Below are 18,671 nucleotides of genomic sequence, written 5' to 3'. Positions count from 1 at the left end.
CACGGCTGGAGAGGCATTATGGTAGGCCGCGACTTAATAGTTGAAAACTCCGGTTGGGCTGTGGGAAATGGAGAATGCTTAAATGTATGGGAGTCTCCATGGCTTAGTCTCACAGCACAAGAGAGACCTATGGGCCCTGCCCCTGAAGCTCTTGTCAATCTCTCAGTTGCAGACTTGTTCTTACCGGAGAAAAGGGAATGGAACCTGGACCTGATACAACAAGTGCTCCCTTTTGAGGAACATAAGATTAGAATGTTGAAACCAAGTCTGATGGGTGCTCCGGACAAGCTTATGTGGCTTCTCTCTGAGTCTGGAGAATACACCACCAAAACTGGATACGCTGCTACAATCCCAAAGCACACTGATATCACTCTCATCCCGCAAGAAATCCTGGATTTCAACTGGAGAAAGAGTGTCTGGAACCTTCACACTGCCCCAAAAATCAAACTCTTCATTTGGAAACTGTTTCACAGAGCCTTGCCGGTTGGCGAGCAACTAAGAGCGCGACAGATTAAGGTAGATGGGAAGTGTAAACTATGTGGATTACCTGAGACGATTGACCATCTGTTCTTGCATTGTTCTTTTGCCAAACGTGTCTGGGCGTTGGTACCGGTTTGGCCAAGTATTGAATTTGCTGGAACCGCAGAGTTAAGGAGCGAATGGATTTGCATGTTGACTCGTCAGGCGCTCCCGCCGACGGGTATCGCAACAGGATCTCTAGCTCCATGGATCTTATGGCAGCTCTGGAAGGCAAGGAATAGCCTAGTGTTTAATGATAAAGGGTTCAATGCCACGGAAGTAATCACGCTGGCTTCAGCGGCTGCTAGAGAATGGAACCAAAGTCAAGCTCAAACCCTGACGAAGCAGAAGCACCCTCCAGTACGAGCATCTCTTCCGGAAGACTGTGTGGTTGTGAGGTCGGACGCAGCTTGGAACGAAGCTAAGAAAGTTGCAGGCCTCGGGTGGATCATTAAGTCGCAAAACAGAGCCTCTGTTTTCTCTGAGCCAGCTAGGTTCGTTGGATCTCCGCTGGTTGCGGAAGGTATGGCGTTAAGAGAAGCAGTTTTAAAATGTCGAGATCTTGGACTCCCAAGGCTCCGCTGTGAATCTGACTGTGCTCAACTTATCAAGGCTTTGACCTCGGATCAATCTTTCTCGGAACTCTACGGCATTGTGGAGGATATCAAGTCTGTTAGTTTTTCTTTTGATTTCATCTCTTTTGCTTGGATCTCGCGTGAGTTTAATAGGGAAGCAGATGAATTGGCAAAGAAGAAGCTGTCTTCTGAACTTGTATTAATGGCCACAACAAACTTTGGCTAACTTTTTAAATGCAATGAATGTGTTTCAAAAAAAAAAAAAAAAAAAAAAAAAAAAAAGTTGTTGCATCTTTAGTTAGTTAGCTACCCTTGTTTCCCTTTATGTAATCTTCCTACTTCAAAAAAAATCTTCCTACTTCAAACTCTTCATAACTTTTAATGTACATGAGAGTCGGAGATGTATGTGTCACGTCCCTCAAGTGTAGCTAGCTGCATAACGAGGACATAACGATGTCGAAGTTCTTTGTTGTTTACTAAAACACAGGCAGGAGAAGGAAAAAATTACAGTAGAAGGAAAAAGAGCTTTTTATTGACAAACTCAAAATACTTGATGTTTGACGAGACTTGTTTACATCCATGATTAGCTGAAAATCATAAAGTTGGGACGAGACTTGGTTTATGACTCTTTAAGGAAAAACAAAGACCTTAAGAACTAGCACAAGATAAAAGACACAACTTTGATGCAGAGCGAGGAGTAATTACTGCAGACTCATGGCCGCGAATGGAACACTTAAACCATGAACGGGAGGATAGGCTTGAGCTGCTGGAGTTATACCTTGAGCTCCAAGATTTGGTGTCCCAAACATCATAGGATAAGAAGGCTGAGCTGCTGGAGTTGTTGTAGCTTGAGTAACACCAAACATCGTAGGATAGGGCTGAACTGCTGGAGTTGCTGTTGTACCTTGAGCTCCCAGATTTGGTGTTCCAAACATCGTAGGATGCTGAACTGCTGGAGCTGTTGCTGAACCTTGAGCAGCTAGATTTTGTGTTCCAAACATCATCGGATAGGGCTGAGCTGCTGGAGTTGTTGTAATACCTTGAGCAGCAAGATTGTGTGTCCCAAACATCATAGGATAGGCTTGAACTGCTGGAGTTGTTGCTGTACCTTGAGCAGCTAGATTTGGTGTTCCAAACATCATAGGATAGAGCTGAACTGCTGGAGTTGCTGTTGCACCTTGAGGAGTAAATTTTGTACCAAATATCACAGCATAGGCTTGGACCGTTGGAGCAGTTGTTGCACCATAAGCTGCAATATTTGGTGTGCCAAACAGCAAAGGACAAGAACCATAGGTAGAATAGAACAACCCGGGAAGAGATGCTGCAGCTGATGGAGGATTTGTGGAGGTACCGTTCAAGCCCACGTGACCAGAAGGAGAGGAGCTACTCGTGGCTCCACACGCTGTGCATCCAAATGCTGGGGAAGAAACAGCAGCGGGTTCATGGGGTCTCTGAACAGAAGTGGGGAAGGTGTAGCCAAAAGGAAAACAAGTCATGTCTCCGTGCGGTTGAACAACAGTTCTCATCTGAGGACGACGATGAGGTATGCTTGGAGAAGCAAATAACGACGGTGATACCGTTGGTGAGGAAAAGGGAGATGTATGAGCAGCAGGAAACCAGCCAAACCCACCTGGAACATGAGAGTAGTCAATTAGAGAAACATCTAAAACAGAAAATGCTATACACTATGCATTAAAGATTTGAGTAGCGAGTTAGTTAGTGAGTTACCTTTGTCTCCCTTTTTGTAATCTTCCCACCTCAGTTCTTCATGACTTTTATGTCCATGTGAGTTGGAAGCAGATATGGACATCACCAGCTTGGCTGGACCTCCAGAAGAGTCAAAATCTGGTGTAGGTGCATAACGAGGATACCTACTACCTTGTTCAGTTTCTACACCAGTCCAAGATGGACTACGACCAGACACTGGTATAGTAGTTTGTGGGTTTGGTCCAAAAAGGTTAGAGGGATGTCTACCACCAAACGCTGGATGCAAATAGCTTCCGAATGGATTTTTTGGTGGAGAGACACCAACATCAGGTCTGGCAAAAGTAGGAGCTTGCATTGGCCCTAATGTAGATGGTCCGGAAGGAGCAACTGATGTAAAAGCAGGAGCAAACTGGAATGTGGTTGGTGAAGAAGAACTGTGAACTGGAGGAGATGAAGTTGAGGATGGAGCAGTGGTGGATGTAGTGGTTGTGCCTAGAGCTTGCACTGGTGCCGAACTAACCGATGTAACAGGAGGTGCGAAACTGAATGGTGAAGAACCGTTAACAGCGGAGGTGGAAGATGCACCGAATAAAGATGATCTGTGAGTAGCAAATGCACCAAAACCAAAAGCAGTGCCTTGCGTTGAACCGGAAGCTTGTGCTGGTTCGGAACTAACCGGTGTAACAGCAGGTGGGGACTTGGAGATGGTAGAGTCATCACACTGCGCTGGTTCAGGATTAACCGGTGTGGTGACAGGAGGAGGAGCGAGTGGAGTCTCTGTTTCGGAACTTTGGTCTGACGTGGAACCAAGAGCTTGCACTGGTCCGGAACTAACAGGAACTGGAGTAACGGATGAGACAATCACATTGCTCGGTTCGGTTTCTTGAGTATTGGACATGCATAAAGTCCGATGCTGGACACACGTGTCGCAACCGCATAGCACTGGCTCAGAGACATCAATCCTCATTCTTGCTTCTCGATCTTCAAACTGATAACCAACAAAGACGAAAATTATATTAAAACCAATCAACAGATCAGAAACAGTCTTATACAAAAAAAAAACTCAGAACCCTAATTACTTGCAACAGAGGCAACACAGATCGAATAAAGAAAAACTCAGAAACCCTAATTACGAAAAAAAAAAATCATCATCTAACCTAAACCCAAATCAAAGATCAGAACTTTAATTACGAATAAAAATCCATCAGTATTCACAAAATCAAAACTTTTTGGCGGAAAAGAAATCAAATTAAGAGATGGATAGATAAAGGGGCACTTACTTTGGTAACGATTCGGATTCTGAGAAACTGAAATCAAGCTTTAGGGTTTGTAGAGAGACTCTGTAAAGGGATGAGATGAAGAGGGATCTCTCTCTCTGCTTTCAGTTTATATAGGTGATGATTTCGTGATTTCCCCACGTCGCTTGTACGCTTTCTTAACTTTTTTTTTTTTTTTTCGTTCTTTCTTTCAGGCGTTGATTTCACGCCGGACGTTTCTTATAATCTTTCTTTTTTAATTTATTTGAAATAATAGCTAAATTAAGTGTCTAGTGGACTTGGGCCTTTGTGTGTTTGTTAATTATGGGCCTTACGGGCTGAACCTCCATCCAGTACTGAATAATAATGAAATGTTGTTTAATAAGATATTCGTTGTTTTAAAATAGATAATATTTTACTATTTTATATTATTTTTAACTTTATTGAAAACTGTGTAACCAATTAGTTTTGCAGTCATTTTTATAATTGGTTAAACGATTTTTAAATTATATTTTCAAAATTATTTTCTTAATTATTGAAAACTGTGTAACTTTCTTAATCTTTGTACATCAAGGTAAAACATTATTTTCCCGCCAAAACCGAAAAAATGTATTTTCCCGCCAAAACCAGAAAAAACGTATCTTTCCGCCAAAACCGGAAAAACGCATTTTCCCGCCAAAACCGGAAAACTGAATTTTCCCGCCAAAACCGGAAAAATGTATTTTCCCGCCAAAACGCTCCTTCACATTTACCATTTCTTCTCCTTACCTCTTGTTTTTTTTTGTGCTCAATTTTAATCTTTGTTTCATTAATACATTTGGTACAAAGCATTTAACCTCACCACACCAGAAATTATACCATATATACAATAATGTAGTTTAGTATCACTCTGGATCACTAAGTGGATCCAGTGCTACCTAATGCACACTATTGTATTTTCGACCATAGTGAAAGTGACTTCATCCCACTGCTCGGACATCTTTTAGACTCCTAATTTAACATTGTTAAACACAAAAGAACAATAACACTCGACCGATTCCTAATTCTAAGCAACCTATGGTCTTCTAATGATCCGAGTGTAGTATGTGTACCAAAGGTGTCATCACCAAAGGCACGTTTCGACCAAGCCTCATATACGCCACCAAAGACCTATAAAAGAAAGAGGACAAGTCAAGAATAGGGGATCTGATTTTCTCCATAACTAAACTATAGTCTCAATACATTCACTCTCTTGTCTTCATATACCCTTTGTAGTCATCGTTTACTCTCTATATTTTCATCAATAAAACATCTATTTTCCATAGTTGATCATAGCCCAAGCTTTCCCTTTTTAGATAACTCTTTTAACAAATCACCGAAAACTTACATTTCAACATTTTGGCACTAAAGAGAGAGGGAGATTCAGCATATAAAGTAAGCATTTGTAACTTGGGTGTCTGAAAAACAAAAAAATACAGAGGATTAGGAATGAAGAGTGTACAAATGATTCATGCCACATTTTTGTGTGTTCTTTGTTGTTTAACAAAACAGAGGAGATAAGAGAACATGTGGTAGAAGGAAAAGAGTTTTTTCTTCTTTTAAGTGTTGAATCTTTAGTTAGTCAACTATCTTTGTTTCCTTTTTATGTAATCTTCCTACTTCAAACGCTCCTTAACTTTTATGTCCATGAGAGTTGGAAGCAGATATATGTGTTACGTCCTCTCCAGTGTAGCTGCATAACGAGGACATATACTACCTTGTTCATATACAACCACCGAAGCTAAAGGATATGTGGAAGTGTTACTGCACTTTCTTGGACAGTAGCTTGCGTTGACAAGAAAATAGGTTCATGGATAATTATTTTCTCGGATTTCATTATACTTTTTTTTTGTTCAACTTCATGAAAAAAAAATCCTTCGTTAAAACCATTGTTTGTAGCAATCTCGATTGTTCGAACAAGATATGGTGTTGATGTCTCATTTACATAACATCTCATGGACTGACTGAACCGGGACTAAGAAAGATTGTGCAGCGGTTGGGATAGATCAGAGAATAGAGTTTTGCAGTTTGTTTTTGTTAAGTTTCTCAGTATGCATTGCAACATGTGTTCATGTTGAGGCATGGCTTAGTGAGAGATAACAAAGAATATGATTCTTGCCATTTTGTTCTTTTTTGTTTTATTAAAACAGAGGAGAAAGAAAAATTGCAGTTAGAAGGAAAAGGAGCTTTTATTGATAAACTCAAAATAATGATGTTTTTAAGAGACTTGTTTACATCCATGATTAGCTGAATCTTTAATTGGAAAAAAAAAATCATAAAGTTGGACGACACTTGATTTGTGACTCTTAAGCAAAACAAAGACCTAAGAACTAAAAGATAAAAGACACAACTTCGATGCAGAGCGATGAGCGATTACTGCAGACTCATGGCGCCGAATGGGAGAAGAGTCAAACCATGAACGGGACAGGCTTGAGCTGCTGGAGTTATACCTTGAGCTCCAAGATTCGGTGTTCCAAACATAATAATAGGATAGGGCTGAACTGCTGGAGTTGTTGTTGTACCTTGAGCAGCAAGACTTGGTGTTCCAAACATCGTAGGATAGGGCTGAGCTGCTGGAGTTGTTGTAGTAGCTTGAGCAGCAAGACTTGGTGTTCCAAACATAGTAAGATAAGACTGAGCTGCTGTCGTACCTTGAGCAGCAAGACTTGGTGTTCCAAACATAGTAGGATAAGGCTGAGCTGCTGTTGTACCTTGAGCAGCAAGATTTGGTGTTCCAAACATGGTAGGATAGGCTTGAACTGATGGAGTTGCTGTTGTACCTTGAGAAGTAAAATTTGGTGCTCCAAACATAATAGCATAGGCTGGGACTGGTGGAGTTGCTGTTGTACCATAAGCTGAAAGATTTGGTGTTGCAAACAGCAAAGGAAAAGAACCATAGGTGGAAAAGAACAACCCGGGAAGAGATGTCGCGGCTGATGGAGGATTTGTAGCAACATTAAAGCCCAAGTGACTAAAAGGAGAGGAGCTACTCGTGGCTCCACACGCTGTGCATCCAGATGCTGGGGAAGAAACACCAACGAGTTCATGTGGGCTCTGGAAAGCAGTAGGGGTGTTGTAGCCAAAAGGAAAACTACTCATGTCTCCGTGCGGTTGAACAATAGTTCTCATCTGAGGACGTCGATGAGGTATGCTTGGAAGAGCAAATAGCGACGGTGAATGATCAAACCCACCTGCAACATGAGAGTAGTCAATTAGAGAGAGATCTAAAACAGAAAATATGCTATTAAACATTTGAGTAGAGAGTTACCTTTGTCTCCATTTCTGTAATCTTCCCACCTCGATTCTTTACGAGGTTTGTGAGCATGAGGAGGAAACGACCCAACCGCACCTGCAACATGAGATTAGTCAATTACAGAGAGATCCAAAACAGAAAAAGCTATAATCAAATTATGTATATAAAGATTTGAGTTAGTGAGAGTAACCTTTTTTGTCTCCGTTTTTGTAATCTTCCCACCTCAACTCTTCATGACTTTTATGTCCATGTGAGTTGGAAGCAGATATGGACATCACCAGCTTGGCTGGACCTCCAGAAGAGTCAAAATCTGGTGTAGGTGCATAACGAGGATACTTACTACCTTGTTCAGTTCCACCATCAGACAGTAGTGTAGTAGTTTGTGGGTTTGGTCCAAAGGGACCTCTGGGCAAGTAATCAACACTAAATCCTGGGAATGGATCTTTTGGGGTAGTCCTTGAAGCGCAAACTCCAAAGTTATGTGTTGGTCCAAACGGTGAAGAAACGATTTGAGAGAGACCAGGTCTGGCTAAACCACCACCACCACCAGGGTAGCTAAACGGTGGAGGAAAAGCAGAAGCAGTGTTGGGTGCACTAGCTTGGACAGGAGCTTGCACTGATCCCCAGGGAGTAACTAATGAAGCTAAAGTTGAGGAAGTGGAAGCGGTTGAACTAAAAGGAGGAGCTTGCACTGGTGGTTCCCATCTAGATAGTCTAGAACCGACAAGGTTGGTGACAGAAGCTTGGCTTGACGAGGAGGATATAGATGGTCCGGAAGCAGGAAAGGGAGATGGAAAACCAATAAAAGGACCTGGCAATGAACCGGTGGGAACAAGATCTCGCGCTGGTTGGGAACTAACAACAGGAGGGAAACTGAATATGGTTTGAACTGGAGATGATTTCGAGGATGCATCGCCATGAGCATCATCAACAGACTGCGCTAGTTCAGGAGGAGGAGGAGCGAGTGGTGGAGTCTCTGTTCCGGAACTCTGATCTGAGGTGGAACCAAGAGCTTCAAATAGTCCGGAACTAACAAGAACCGATAAGCCATTCACTTTGCTCGGTTCGGTTTCTTGAGTAATGAAAGTGCGATGCTGGACACACGTGTCGCAACCGCATCGCTCTGGCTCAGAAACACCAATCTTCATTCTTGATCTTCAAACTGATAACAAAGACGAAATACATTAATGGATATTTTCAAACGTCAAGAGATTATCTATAGTCGACGAAAGCGTGCAAAACACGGATCTTAAAAAATAAGAACCCTAATTATGAAGCGAGAATTATCATCTAACAGAATCAAAGTGTTAAAAGACATAAAGAACCTTCGTCAAGTAATAGATAGAAAGAAGAACTTACTGAAGCAAACGATTTCGATTTTGAGAAACTGAAATTATAAAAGCTTTAGGTTTCAGTTTATGTAGGTAATGATTTCCTGATTTCTCACGTCGCTTATACGCTTCCTCTTAGATTTTTTTCTTTTTACAGGCGTTGTCTTCAAGCTGGATAGTATTTGATTTGGATTACCTTAAATTATTTGGACTCTTCTTTTCGGTATCTTCATATGTTTGTTACTTATGGGCCTTGCAGACTCAACCTCTGTCAATTAAATTTGTTGAATACTAATGAATACTTAATTTTTTAGGATCTAAAACAAAATAAATAAAGGTGTATTTAAAGTCTTGTTTGCATTTGTATTTCATGTATATATCTATTCTTAAAATAACTCTCATGATATCTAAGTTTCTCATGTATTGACTATTGACAATCTTATAAATTTCTATGTTGTTTATCATTAACATGTCTATATTATTGCTTATATAGAAACTGATTTTTGGATCAAATACTTTTTTGCTACATTTTCTTTACCAATATACATTTTGGATAGAATATCAAATTTCAATTAGTTAGTCAAATACAAAATGTAATTGTTTTAATTCAGCTCTCTCCTTATACAAAATTTTACAAGTATTTGTTTAATTTTGAACACATGGTGGTTATTTAAAAGACATATTTAGGTAATTATTATGTTCTTTCGGGTTATTCAGATAGTTTAAATATTCTAGATAAAAATATTCAAATCTTTTTGGATAGTTCAGATTATAACTAGTATTTTTGAAAATATTTGGTAATCTATAAATTATATAATTAATATTTGTGGGTACATCTATCTATACTATTATTTTGCGAAGTAAATTTTAGCAATAGAGCTCTCACATTAAAAGTTAGAGCGGTCAATATCTATATTACCCTTGATGAATTTATATATTAATTAACTATATAATCAAAAACGAATTTCTATTAATAATATTATTATTAATTTTTAAAAAGATAATTCATATATATTTTGTTGTTATCTTAAAACATATTTTTAATTATAAAATTTAAAACCCTTAATGAATTTTATATATAATTAATTACATACTTAAAAACGAATTTTTTTTATAATATTAGATGTTTTTAAATAAGATAATTCTTATATATTGTGTTGTTATCTTAATTTTTTTTTCAATTTTAAAAGTTAGGATAATAACATATAAACAATTCATAATTAAATATTAATCAACTAAATTTGTGTAAAGATATTTTTTACAATATTTCTAATATGTGACTGTTTTCTTTTAAAATTTTTATAATATATTTTAATTATTTACAATATATAATTTAATTAATTGTTTCGTCATATATATATATATATATATATAATTTGATGTTTGATTTACTTTTTGAAAACATAAATAATAAGTTATTTTTTAATTAATAAAAAAACTAAAAAAAAAAGTTAATCTAATAAATATTTGTAAAATGATTAAGTCCGCGTGTACGGGCAAAACACCTAGTAAACTATATTTTGGATACCTATTCGAGTTTTAGTTCCGTTTTGGTTCGGTTACGAATTTATATCTATGATGGTCTGGTCTCAAATTTGGTTAATTTGGATTTTGGTTCGCGCGTAATATACACGGGCTTTTACCAATCGAGATTGTGCTAATTTTTGCAAAGGTCCCATGCACAAGTGCAATTATCATAATTGTGCAAGTGTACCCGGAAGCCGGAAATCATAATTGTTGCTTAAAACTTCCTCCACGCATAATCAAATCTTAAAACGTTGGTTTTAAAATTCGTTTGCTTCTGGTTACCTTTTGCATTGGAATTTTATACACCAAAATAGTTCAAATTTGCCTCTTTGTTTGTCAACAATGTTTTCACATCATGGTCCACCGCTGTTTTTTTCAATCAAATTCACAGTTCACATAATTGCTACATAAGTAAATTAAAAATTGGTTATGTGTCTTCGAAACTCTTTTTAATATTAAAGTTTAATAAAACTATGTCAAAAAGATAAAGAAAACTAGACTGAGTTTAATTAAAATTCAGCAGTATTATATAAGACACTGGAGTGATATGAGATTCACAATTCCTCTATTTCAAATTAGAAAGAATCATTTAAAAGTTTTCGCACAAATAAAAAAGTACTAATGTTTTATTAATACAGATTTGATTTCAAAGCAAGTATGCATAACAATATCCTTGCTCTATAAGCTGAATTGACATGGACTAAGTTTAAATTTAGGTAAACGACTACATAGAGGATAGAAAAACAACAGTCTCTAAAGCGATACATATTATGAAACGGGTGATAGTGAGAGTATAAAAATTTGAAACAAACCGACTTCTTTGAGTCATAGAGGACAAAATAAGTACAAACATTTGTGCTGCTAACGTTCTAAACTTTTACTAATTCCATCTGCACTTGTATCACAGATTCTGGCTTTATAATTTTATTATAGGTATAGGTATAGTGTAGCTATATATGCACATAAGGAAGGAGGACGAAGATATTACGTTCTGATATGTTTTTAGACCCTTGAAATTGGAGAGAAAGTGACATTAGGCATGAAAGACGAAATGACTTCTTCGTTGATATCTCTGTTTACCGGAGTTGCCATGTCAATAAGCTCTCTAAGCGAACTGCATCTAGACAAAGAGTTGCTTCTTTCTCCTCTTGATACTTCAGTTCTGTGCAGCTCAGCCACACATACAGAGAATGCTTGTAAAGCTGAGAGCTTTGCATGGAAGTTTACCTCGTAATGACCTTCTCTGATGAATGCCATTGTCATTGCCATTGTCATCTCCTTCTCTCCCTGAAACATATTAGGAATAAAGTATTCCACATCAAGAATTTAAGAAAACATTATAATATATAAATAGTTATGGCCGATTCACTTATCACCAATTAATTTTTAGTTGGAAGTCCATCATAAAACCCGAATCTAACATCAGTTATTGTATATTTCAAGATCAAGAAAGACAAGTTGAATCATACTTTGTTTAAAAAAATCTTACCTCAATGAAAAGTTCCAGACCGTGGTGCTTGTTGATTAGTTCTAGTTCTTCTAAGACAAAAAGGTGACAACCCATGTCCCATCCGCTACAATCACACCCTCCACCTGATCTCCATCTATGCAGTATCGGTGTAGGACATGAGTTTTCAGCATCAGGCAAACCGTGGTTTCCTGTTGGAACTATAACTTTCATCTCACGTCTAGAGAGTTTACTGTTAGAAGAAGAGTCTCGAATAACAATTGCTGCAACCTCTAGACCTGGATGTAAATCCGTGGCCGGCCAAGGATCAGATGATGTTGCACTGTTCTCTGAATGTTTTGAGAAACTACGAGTCAATCCTCTGCTGAAACTGTTCTGCCTTTGAATATGCTTTGAGCCATCAGATACACTGTCATGCTTGGAACCACTTCTCCGTGCACGTGCAATGTCAAAAAGAACAAACTCTGACACGGTTGATTCCACAGGATCTTCGTATGGTTCTTCTTCTGCCTCTAAGGAGATTTGAGTTGAAACTTGCATCTGTCCTATAAGTGAAGATTCTATACCTGAAACATTCAACTTCTGCTCACTGTGGTTCCTGCTGCTTCTACCACCAATGTAGCGAAACGAATAGACGAACCTAGAGTCGTCATTATCATCCATCCATGTCCTGGCCATATACACATCACCCGGGTGGTCTAGGGAGAAGGTGAAAACAGGCATCCCAAGTTCATATTGTATACTGAGATGGGCATGTAGATGAACAGGTGAAGAAGACTTGTTTCTTGAGAGTGTTTCTACTCCACTGACCTTGATTTCGCCTGACTTTGGTATCAGTGGGTTTCGGTTTGAAAATGGATTAGACATTTTCTTGATACGGCTAAACCAGCTTGAAGAAGAAGACTGGTTGTTGCTTGGCTTTGAAGATTGCATAAAGGGGAGTTGCATCCTAGCAGAGAATGACTTTTGCAATTTCGGTTCCATGTTTCTATCTGGCCCTAAAGGCTTAGCTGATCGTTGTTGCTGTTGTTGTTGTTGTCTCCCGTTTGTGTTGAACCGTACCCCAAAGAAACCACTAGAAGAATATTGCTCCACAGAGAACTTTTCAGCATCTGATATATTTCTTCTTCTGCTTCTTCCCTGATTGAAGAAACCGTGACTCTCCTTTGTCTTGCTTCCAAGTTTTGTAGGTCTCGGTGGAATGGTCTTGCAAGAGGAGTTGAGGACCTGATGAAACATAAACTCATCCTCTTCCCCTGGCTTTTGGGAGTTGAAGAAATCACGTAGAGTAGGAATAACGTTTTCAGAACACTGTGCCATCTTTGCTGCTTTGGTAGAACTAACAAACCTCTATTACCATCAGACAAGGCCAAAACTTCTGCAGAGAATTTGATTTAAAGCATCAATCAGTATTGTAATGCCAGTTCCATGACGAAAACTAGAAGCCTTTGATCATCATGATACATAAGAGAAGAGATTCAAGAATGCAGCAAACATATAAAGAAGACGAATATAATGAAATGGGCCAAGACAATGATCACTTACCAATCACTCCTTCAAAATGATGGAAGAGCTAATGAGGATGAATAATCTGACTGCAACTTCTTGAGGAAACTATCACTGTTCATGAACCTTTTACTGAGAGAAGTTAAAATTGCAAATCTTGATAGATAAGTCAAGATTCAGCTACGCTCCTACAAGATCTAAAGGGTCAAGTAGCATAGGAATCAAGTAGTTGTGAATGTAATGAAAGCAACGGACAAAAGCTGTCTCAAAAATTATTTAAGAAAGACAGTTTTGGTTTCACTTGCATTCTAAGCCAATCATAGAAAGGGTGTGCTAAAAGACACAATCAAATACCAATTGATGGTTTCAGAGTAGTGTTCTTGAAGAGTAGTACCAAAAAAGCAGATGCAATCAGTAGCACAACTAAAAGCAAAAGGAGAAACAATATCCTGAGCAGAGGAGCCTCTGTAACTCTATTAAATTAAAAAAAAACAACTTTTCTGTGCATTCTTTCAAATATTTTCTATTAGAGATAAATAACAAGAGAACTTGTGTGATGTGTTTTTATAGATTTTAGCTACAGAACACCTCTAAGTTAATCCACCTCAGGTGTTTTTAAGTTAATCCACCTATGACTTCACTTTTCATTGCTACAGAACTTTTGGCTTTAATTTTTCCTTTTATCTCTCTCAAGGTAAGCAAGAGCATGGATTCCTCTGCACACAGCTATTCTACATGGTGCTTGAGATTATTAAATCTGTCATTAAGAGAAAGAATGGCAATTAAGCATCCAAGGGTCCATAGCTCAGTGGTAGAGCATTCCACAAGACTATTTAGCTTCTTATGGTGACTATTGATGCTTGTGGGGGCACAGAAACAAGAACATCTCTGCTCTGATACGCAAAATTCAAAAGATCATCCAAAGTCAAAAATACAAAGTTTACATACAAGTTATTTATTTATTACAAAACATTGATTACAAATCATAAAAACCATCAAAGCAAATCCACAATCACACCATTCCCAATCCATAATCAAATCTCCATCACAGATTCAAAAAAAGAGTCCAATTCGCGGTACAAGACCAAATGAATGCATCGTCCAGTATTTGAAAAAGAAAAAAAAGGGAACTACGAAACTGACCAATGATGATAATGATGAGGATGCACACGATATGAGAGCCTGTGTAGTGGCTCATATCTACTCTTATGAGGATGATGGTGGGTTTTGATCATATTCTGCAAAGCCTATGAGCTGTTTCGTCTTTTTTGTTTTTGTTATCACCATCATCATAGAGCGTTTCTTTTGCTTTCGAGCATTGATCCGTCTTTAAGAGCAGCGTGAGCTTCGTTCTCTTGTCCTAGAGCTGAGAGAGCTACAGCTTGAAGATAAGATGCGATATGCCAAGCAGGAGATATCACTTGGGCTTGCATTGCATCGTTCAATGCCTCTTGGGGCATATCATTCATCAGGTGACACAGACTTCTCCTTGCATACACAGTTGGTGAAACCATTGTCCCGCCCTCTATAAACTGTCAAAAGCAAAAAAAAAAATTAGCATCAAAAATTGTGATAGAATTGCCTATGATTTGCTCACTAACTTTTATCTGACAACATCAAAACATTCACCTGAGAATAGCATTCGGCAGCATTTGCAAAGTCTTTGTGCCTGAAAGCAACATCACCCTTTTTCTTGAAGTTCAGCGAGTCTTGCATCTGGTTGGTCCACATCTGGAACGAAAGCTGAACATTTTGCACAAAACAAAAACGTAATCAGATTACAATAAGAAACAAGGATTACAGTCTTGCCAAGGACTTGCAATGAGACAGTTACGAGTGTTAAGAAAGGAACCTCTGTGGCTGCTCCCTCATCATCTTTATATCCAAGTTTTTCAACAATCTCATGTATGGCAGTTAGATCAGTTCTTAGGCATGCTTCTCCAAGTGGTGAAAGAGGCGTTGTTGAGGCACTGCTTGGTATTCCCATCAGTTGATGTGAAGGAGTCTTTTACATGATTAAATGCACAAAACATATCAGCCAGACGATACAAGAGCTTGAGAAAGATAAAATAGAAGTGGTTGTAGCCTTTGTAGGAAAGTACCTCAAGGTCCTTCTGGAGAGGAATCATTGCAGTGACTAGAGATTTAGGGTTAGGCCGTTCTCGAGGCTCATACTGCAAGCATCTAGAAGCTAACCGTACCAGTTCAGTCCCGTCATCACTTGAAAATTGACCCTCCAAACATGAATCGATCAACATTTGAATGTTCCTGTCCCGTATGAGATCCAGCGCCTACAAATACAGAGAACAAGTGAAGTTTTAGTTAGAAAGATACACTCTTCTTTGAACAGACCTAACAGACATTCAGAAATAATTGTGGTAGAGAGTGACTGGTTTGATATCTTAAAGCATAAGGCTTACATGGCTTGGAGGAATGTGTTTTCCACTAAGAAGATCAAGCAACAGAGTTCCATAACTGTACATCACACTTTCTGGTGTCACGCGACCTTTAGAAACAAACATACGAAAAAAACTATTATGTAAAGAACAAAACTTCGTCATAGTCCAAATAAAGAAAGCTGGTACGCAAGTGTTCAAGTATTACCTGTTCTGAGATACTCGGGAGGAGTGAAAGCAAGGTTGGTACTATAACTCTTACCATCTCTACTGTTTTTCATCAGACCAAAGCAAGAAAGCCTTGGATTCGAGTCCTAAAACAAATAAAAACACCCATATGCTGAATCTTACATGCACAAATCAACAAGAACAGAAGTAAAAAACCTTTAACTTACATCATCAAAGAGAACTCTATAAGCATTAAGGTCATGGTAGAGTGAACGCCCTTTGCCGGTACAATATTCCAAAGCTTGAGCAATATGTAAAGCTACTCTTAGTCTCATTGCCCACTTCATCGGCTGTGACTCCCCTGAAACATATCAATAGTTAGAGACAACACAAGCTTGATGTAACCATACATAAGAAGGGAGCTTATATCTTTCTTACAGTGGAAAAGATGCTTAGCCAAGGTTTCATTAGGCATAAACTCAGCAACAAGAAGTCTCTCTTCACCTTCATAGCAACATCCAAGCAGATTCGCCATCCTATAGTTCCTTAACTGACCAACAGCTTTAGCTTCCTCCTATTGAAAATAAAGAAACCATAGAGATTCATAAGCCAAGAACTTTAAGAAATGCAAAAAAGGTAAGAGCTTTAAGATGGTTACCAGAAACTGACGAGAATCAGGCCAGGCTTTCCTGTTAAACCTTTTGACAGCAATACGTCTTTGGTTATCAAGCTTCCCTTTGTAGACAACATTAGGAGCTTTCTCACCATGCTCTGACACTATATTCTCTGTAGCAAAGCCTGATGTAGCGTTCCTTAGCGTCTCGATAGAGAATTCACGAAACTGAGGCAGATCGTTCCCTTCACCAATCCTATCATCACCACCTGAGAAGAAAAAAAAAAAGCAAATCCACGAGTTCAAAACAACAAAAGGGAGGAAAAATAGATCAAAGCTATTAAAGTGTTACCTAAGGCTGTGAGTCCACGATTGGATTCAGGTGGCTCTGAAAGGCAACAGAATGAACATAGCTTGGAAATTTCACAACCCATTTCAGTGTTTCAGTCAAACCATACAAAACCGCGTTGAATTTATAAAACAGATCAGACAAAACCCAATTGGTGATGTTCAGGGTCAAGATCGGTGAGAACTGAAGTAAAGCAGAGAAGAAGAAGAATAAATGCGAAAAAGGATGAAATGAGGAATCGAGAGACGCTCGTGTGGGTGTTTAGCTCGAGAGAGAAAGCTCAAGAACCTAAACTTTCTATCCTTTTTGTGGGAAGACAAAAGCAGACAACTTTGCCAGAAAGTTTTAAGAATTATAAGTTTTATTTATTTTTTATTTTGTGTGTGTTTTGGGGCTAATAAGTGTAAGAGAGAAACAGCAAAGCAAGCACAGGCCTCTCTCCTCACCAAGTCAACTCCACCAATGGGTCCGAATAAAACATAAGAACCAACTCATTTTTGCTATCATACACACCTTTAACAACCATTAATTTTTTTCAATTTCTTTCTTTTGTACGTTTTTTTCTTTTTAGCTTGTCAAAAAATGAATATATGCTTACATTTTATTTATATAAGAGTACTTTCTATATATATAGTTCATTCTACTCTTTTTTGACAAATATATATAGTTCATTCTAGCTCATATATTTCGACAAAAATATGGATTACACAACAGAAATATCACGCTGACAAGAACGATGTTGGTTACCTTAACCAACCAAAAACTTGCTCACATTTATTTCAATAAATAGCAATTATATTTAAGTTGGAGCTTGTAGACTAGAGACCAACATTTTTGCATCATAGGCTTTCAGAAAAAAAAAACATTTTTGCATTATCGATGTCGAATGGTTTATAAGACTGACCTAAGGGCTAATAACAAAATCCCTCTATATTTTCACAAATATATTATTATAATTATTTTTGTTATTCATAAATATTGTGATTTAAATTTATTATGCTGCATAATACTTTTAGAAGTCAGAACATTAGAGATTGCGTAGCAATGGTTTGTTGATGAGTTTTTCAACTAAAATTAATACTAAAATATTATAAAAAGAATAATTTATCAACTAAAAATAATACTATAATATTTTAAAAGGAGGAGAGAGGAAGATAAAACATGAGAAACGTATGGTCTTTGAGAAATGTTTACAGTTTTTAGAGACTAAAGTTTCATGTGTCATTTTGTGATTAATTTTTTGTTTTTTCATTTTAAATTTTAATTTCATAATAAATTTATATTAGTATTAAATGATTGAGGTATTATCTAGAGAAACTATACCACTAATGATGTTGTTAGCATTGGTAAATTTTCAATAAGAGTATCTTATCATTTACAAGTAGAAAATATAATAAAGAAGAGAGAATGTATCATCTAATAGACTCTAAAAAGTTGTTATAAAAATTCTCAACATATAGCAACTTCCAATCTCATTTTTTTAAAATACTAAATTATATTGGTGAAACCATAAGCTTTTCATTAATAATGATGCTTTTAGCCTCTCACTAGATCCGATGTCCGCGCTACGCGCGGAAAATGTTTGATGTTTAATGGTTTATGATAAAAAAGGGTGAAAATATATATATATATATATATATATTTTTGTTGGTCAGTTTAACTAACTTTTCATGGTGAGTCAAGGAAAAATAACTAATTGTACATGGAAAACTTTTTTGTATCCATAACTAATTATATATTATTTAAAAATTATTTAAAGCTTTTCTTTGATTTTTGAACAATATATTTAATGTTATTAGAATACTTAGCAAATTATAAAGTTTAACAATATTTTGGCTCTACACACAACCAAAATCAGTCGGGTAAGGTACACACATAAATATATGAACATAAATATAGATACACACATTTTTTTAATTAGAACAACATACAAATGCGAACAATACATATTTTAGTTAATAAATTATATTGTATGTTTTTCTTAA

The 18,671-nt window shown here is 37.4% G+C and overlaps 3 protein-coding genes across 5 annotated transcripts; all 3 read right to left on the bottom strand.

Annotated features, from left to right (window-relative positions):
- Window positions 1–1,604: 1,604 nt before the first annotated feature.
- LOC103838269 (nuclear pore complex protein NUP98A) lies at window positions 1,605–9,759 on the bottom strand. Of its 3 annotated transcripts, XR_004451125.1 has the most exons (5): window positions 8,688–9,759; window positions 7,519–8,490; window positions 7,344–7,424; window positions 6,388–7,266; window positions 1,605–1,734 (listed from the first exon to the last, which is right to left on the bottom strand). XR_004451125.1 is itself a non-coding variant. In XM_009114689.3 (3 exons), exons 2-3 carry the CDS (start codon window positions 3,766–3,768, stop codon window positions 1,796–1,798), a joined length of 1,875 nt encoding a protein of 624 aa, XP_009112937.1. In that variant the 5' UTR covers window positions 3,769–3,789; window positions 4,082–4,391; the 3' UTR covers window positions 1,605–1,795. The 3 variants fall into 3 exon arrangements, 2 of the variants coding, with proteins under 2 accessions (XP_009112937.1, XP_033135336.1); XM_009114689.3 differs by lacking the exons at window positions 6,388–7,266; window positions 7,344–7,424; window positions 7,519–8,490; window positions 8,688–9,759 and adding exons at window positions 2,823–3,789; window positions 4,082–4,391 and having other exon boundaries at window positions 1,605–2,724; XM_033279445.1 differs by lacking the exons at window positions 6,388–7,266; window positions 7,344–7,424; window positions 7,519–8,490; window positions 8,688–9,759 and adding an exon at window positions 2,823–3,807 and having other exon boundaries at window positions 1,605–2,724.
- A 1,035-nt stretch (window positions 9,760–10,794) lies between these two features.
- Window positions 10,795–13,565, bottom strand: LOC103838270. Its single transcript, XM_009114692.3, has 3 exons — window positions 13,200–13,565; window positions 11,676–13,032; window positions 10,795–11,473 (listed from the first exon to the last, which is right to left on the bottom strand). The coding sequence occupies exons 2-3, from the start codon at window positions 12,972–12,974 to the stop codon at window positions 11,189–11,191; spliced, it is 1,584 nt and encodes a 527-aa protein (XP_009112940.1). The 5' UTR covers window positions 12,975–13,032; window positions 13,200–13,565; the 3' UTR covers window positions 10,795–11,188.
- A 501-nt stretch (window positions 13,566–14,066) lies between these two features.
- LOC103838271 (serine/threonine-protein kinase BSK7) lies at window positions 14,067–16,998 on the bottom strand. The gene is made up of 10 exons (XM_009114693.2): window positions 16,690–16,998; window positions 16,383–16,606; window positions 16,163–16,298; window positions 15,952–16,085; window positions 15,765–15,870; window positions 15,581–15,666; window positions 15,263–15,451; window positions 15,013–15,165; window positions 14,790–14,903; window positions 14,067–14,692 (listed from the first exon to the last, which is right to left on the bottom strand). Exons 1-10 carry the CDS (start codon window positions 16,769–16,771, stop codon window positions 14,450–14,452), a joined length of 1,467 nt encoding a protein of 488 aa, XP_009112941.1. The 5' UTR covers window positions 16,772–16,998; the 3' UTR covers window positions 14,067–14,449.
- Between the last annotated feature and the right edge of the window lie 1,673 nt (window positions 16,999–18,671).

The sequence above is a fragment of the Brassica rapa genome, chromosome A09, assembly GCF_000309985.2.
Source record: "Brassica rapa cultivar Chiifu-401-42 chromosome A09, CAAS_Brap_v3.01, whole genome shotgun sequence".
Classification (NCBI taxonomy): Eukaryota; Viridiplantae; Streptophyta; class Magnoliopsida; order Brassicales; family Brassicaceae; genus Brassica; species Brassica rapa.
The sequence above is the reverse complement of the archived record's forward strand: the minus strand, read 5'-3'. Positions and strand labels throughout refer to the sequence as shown.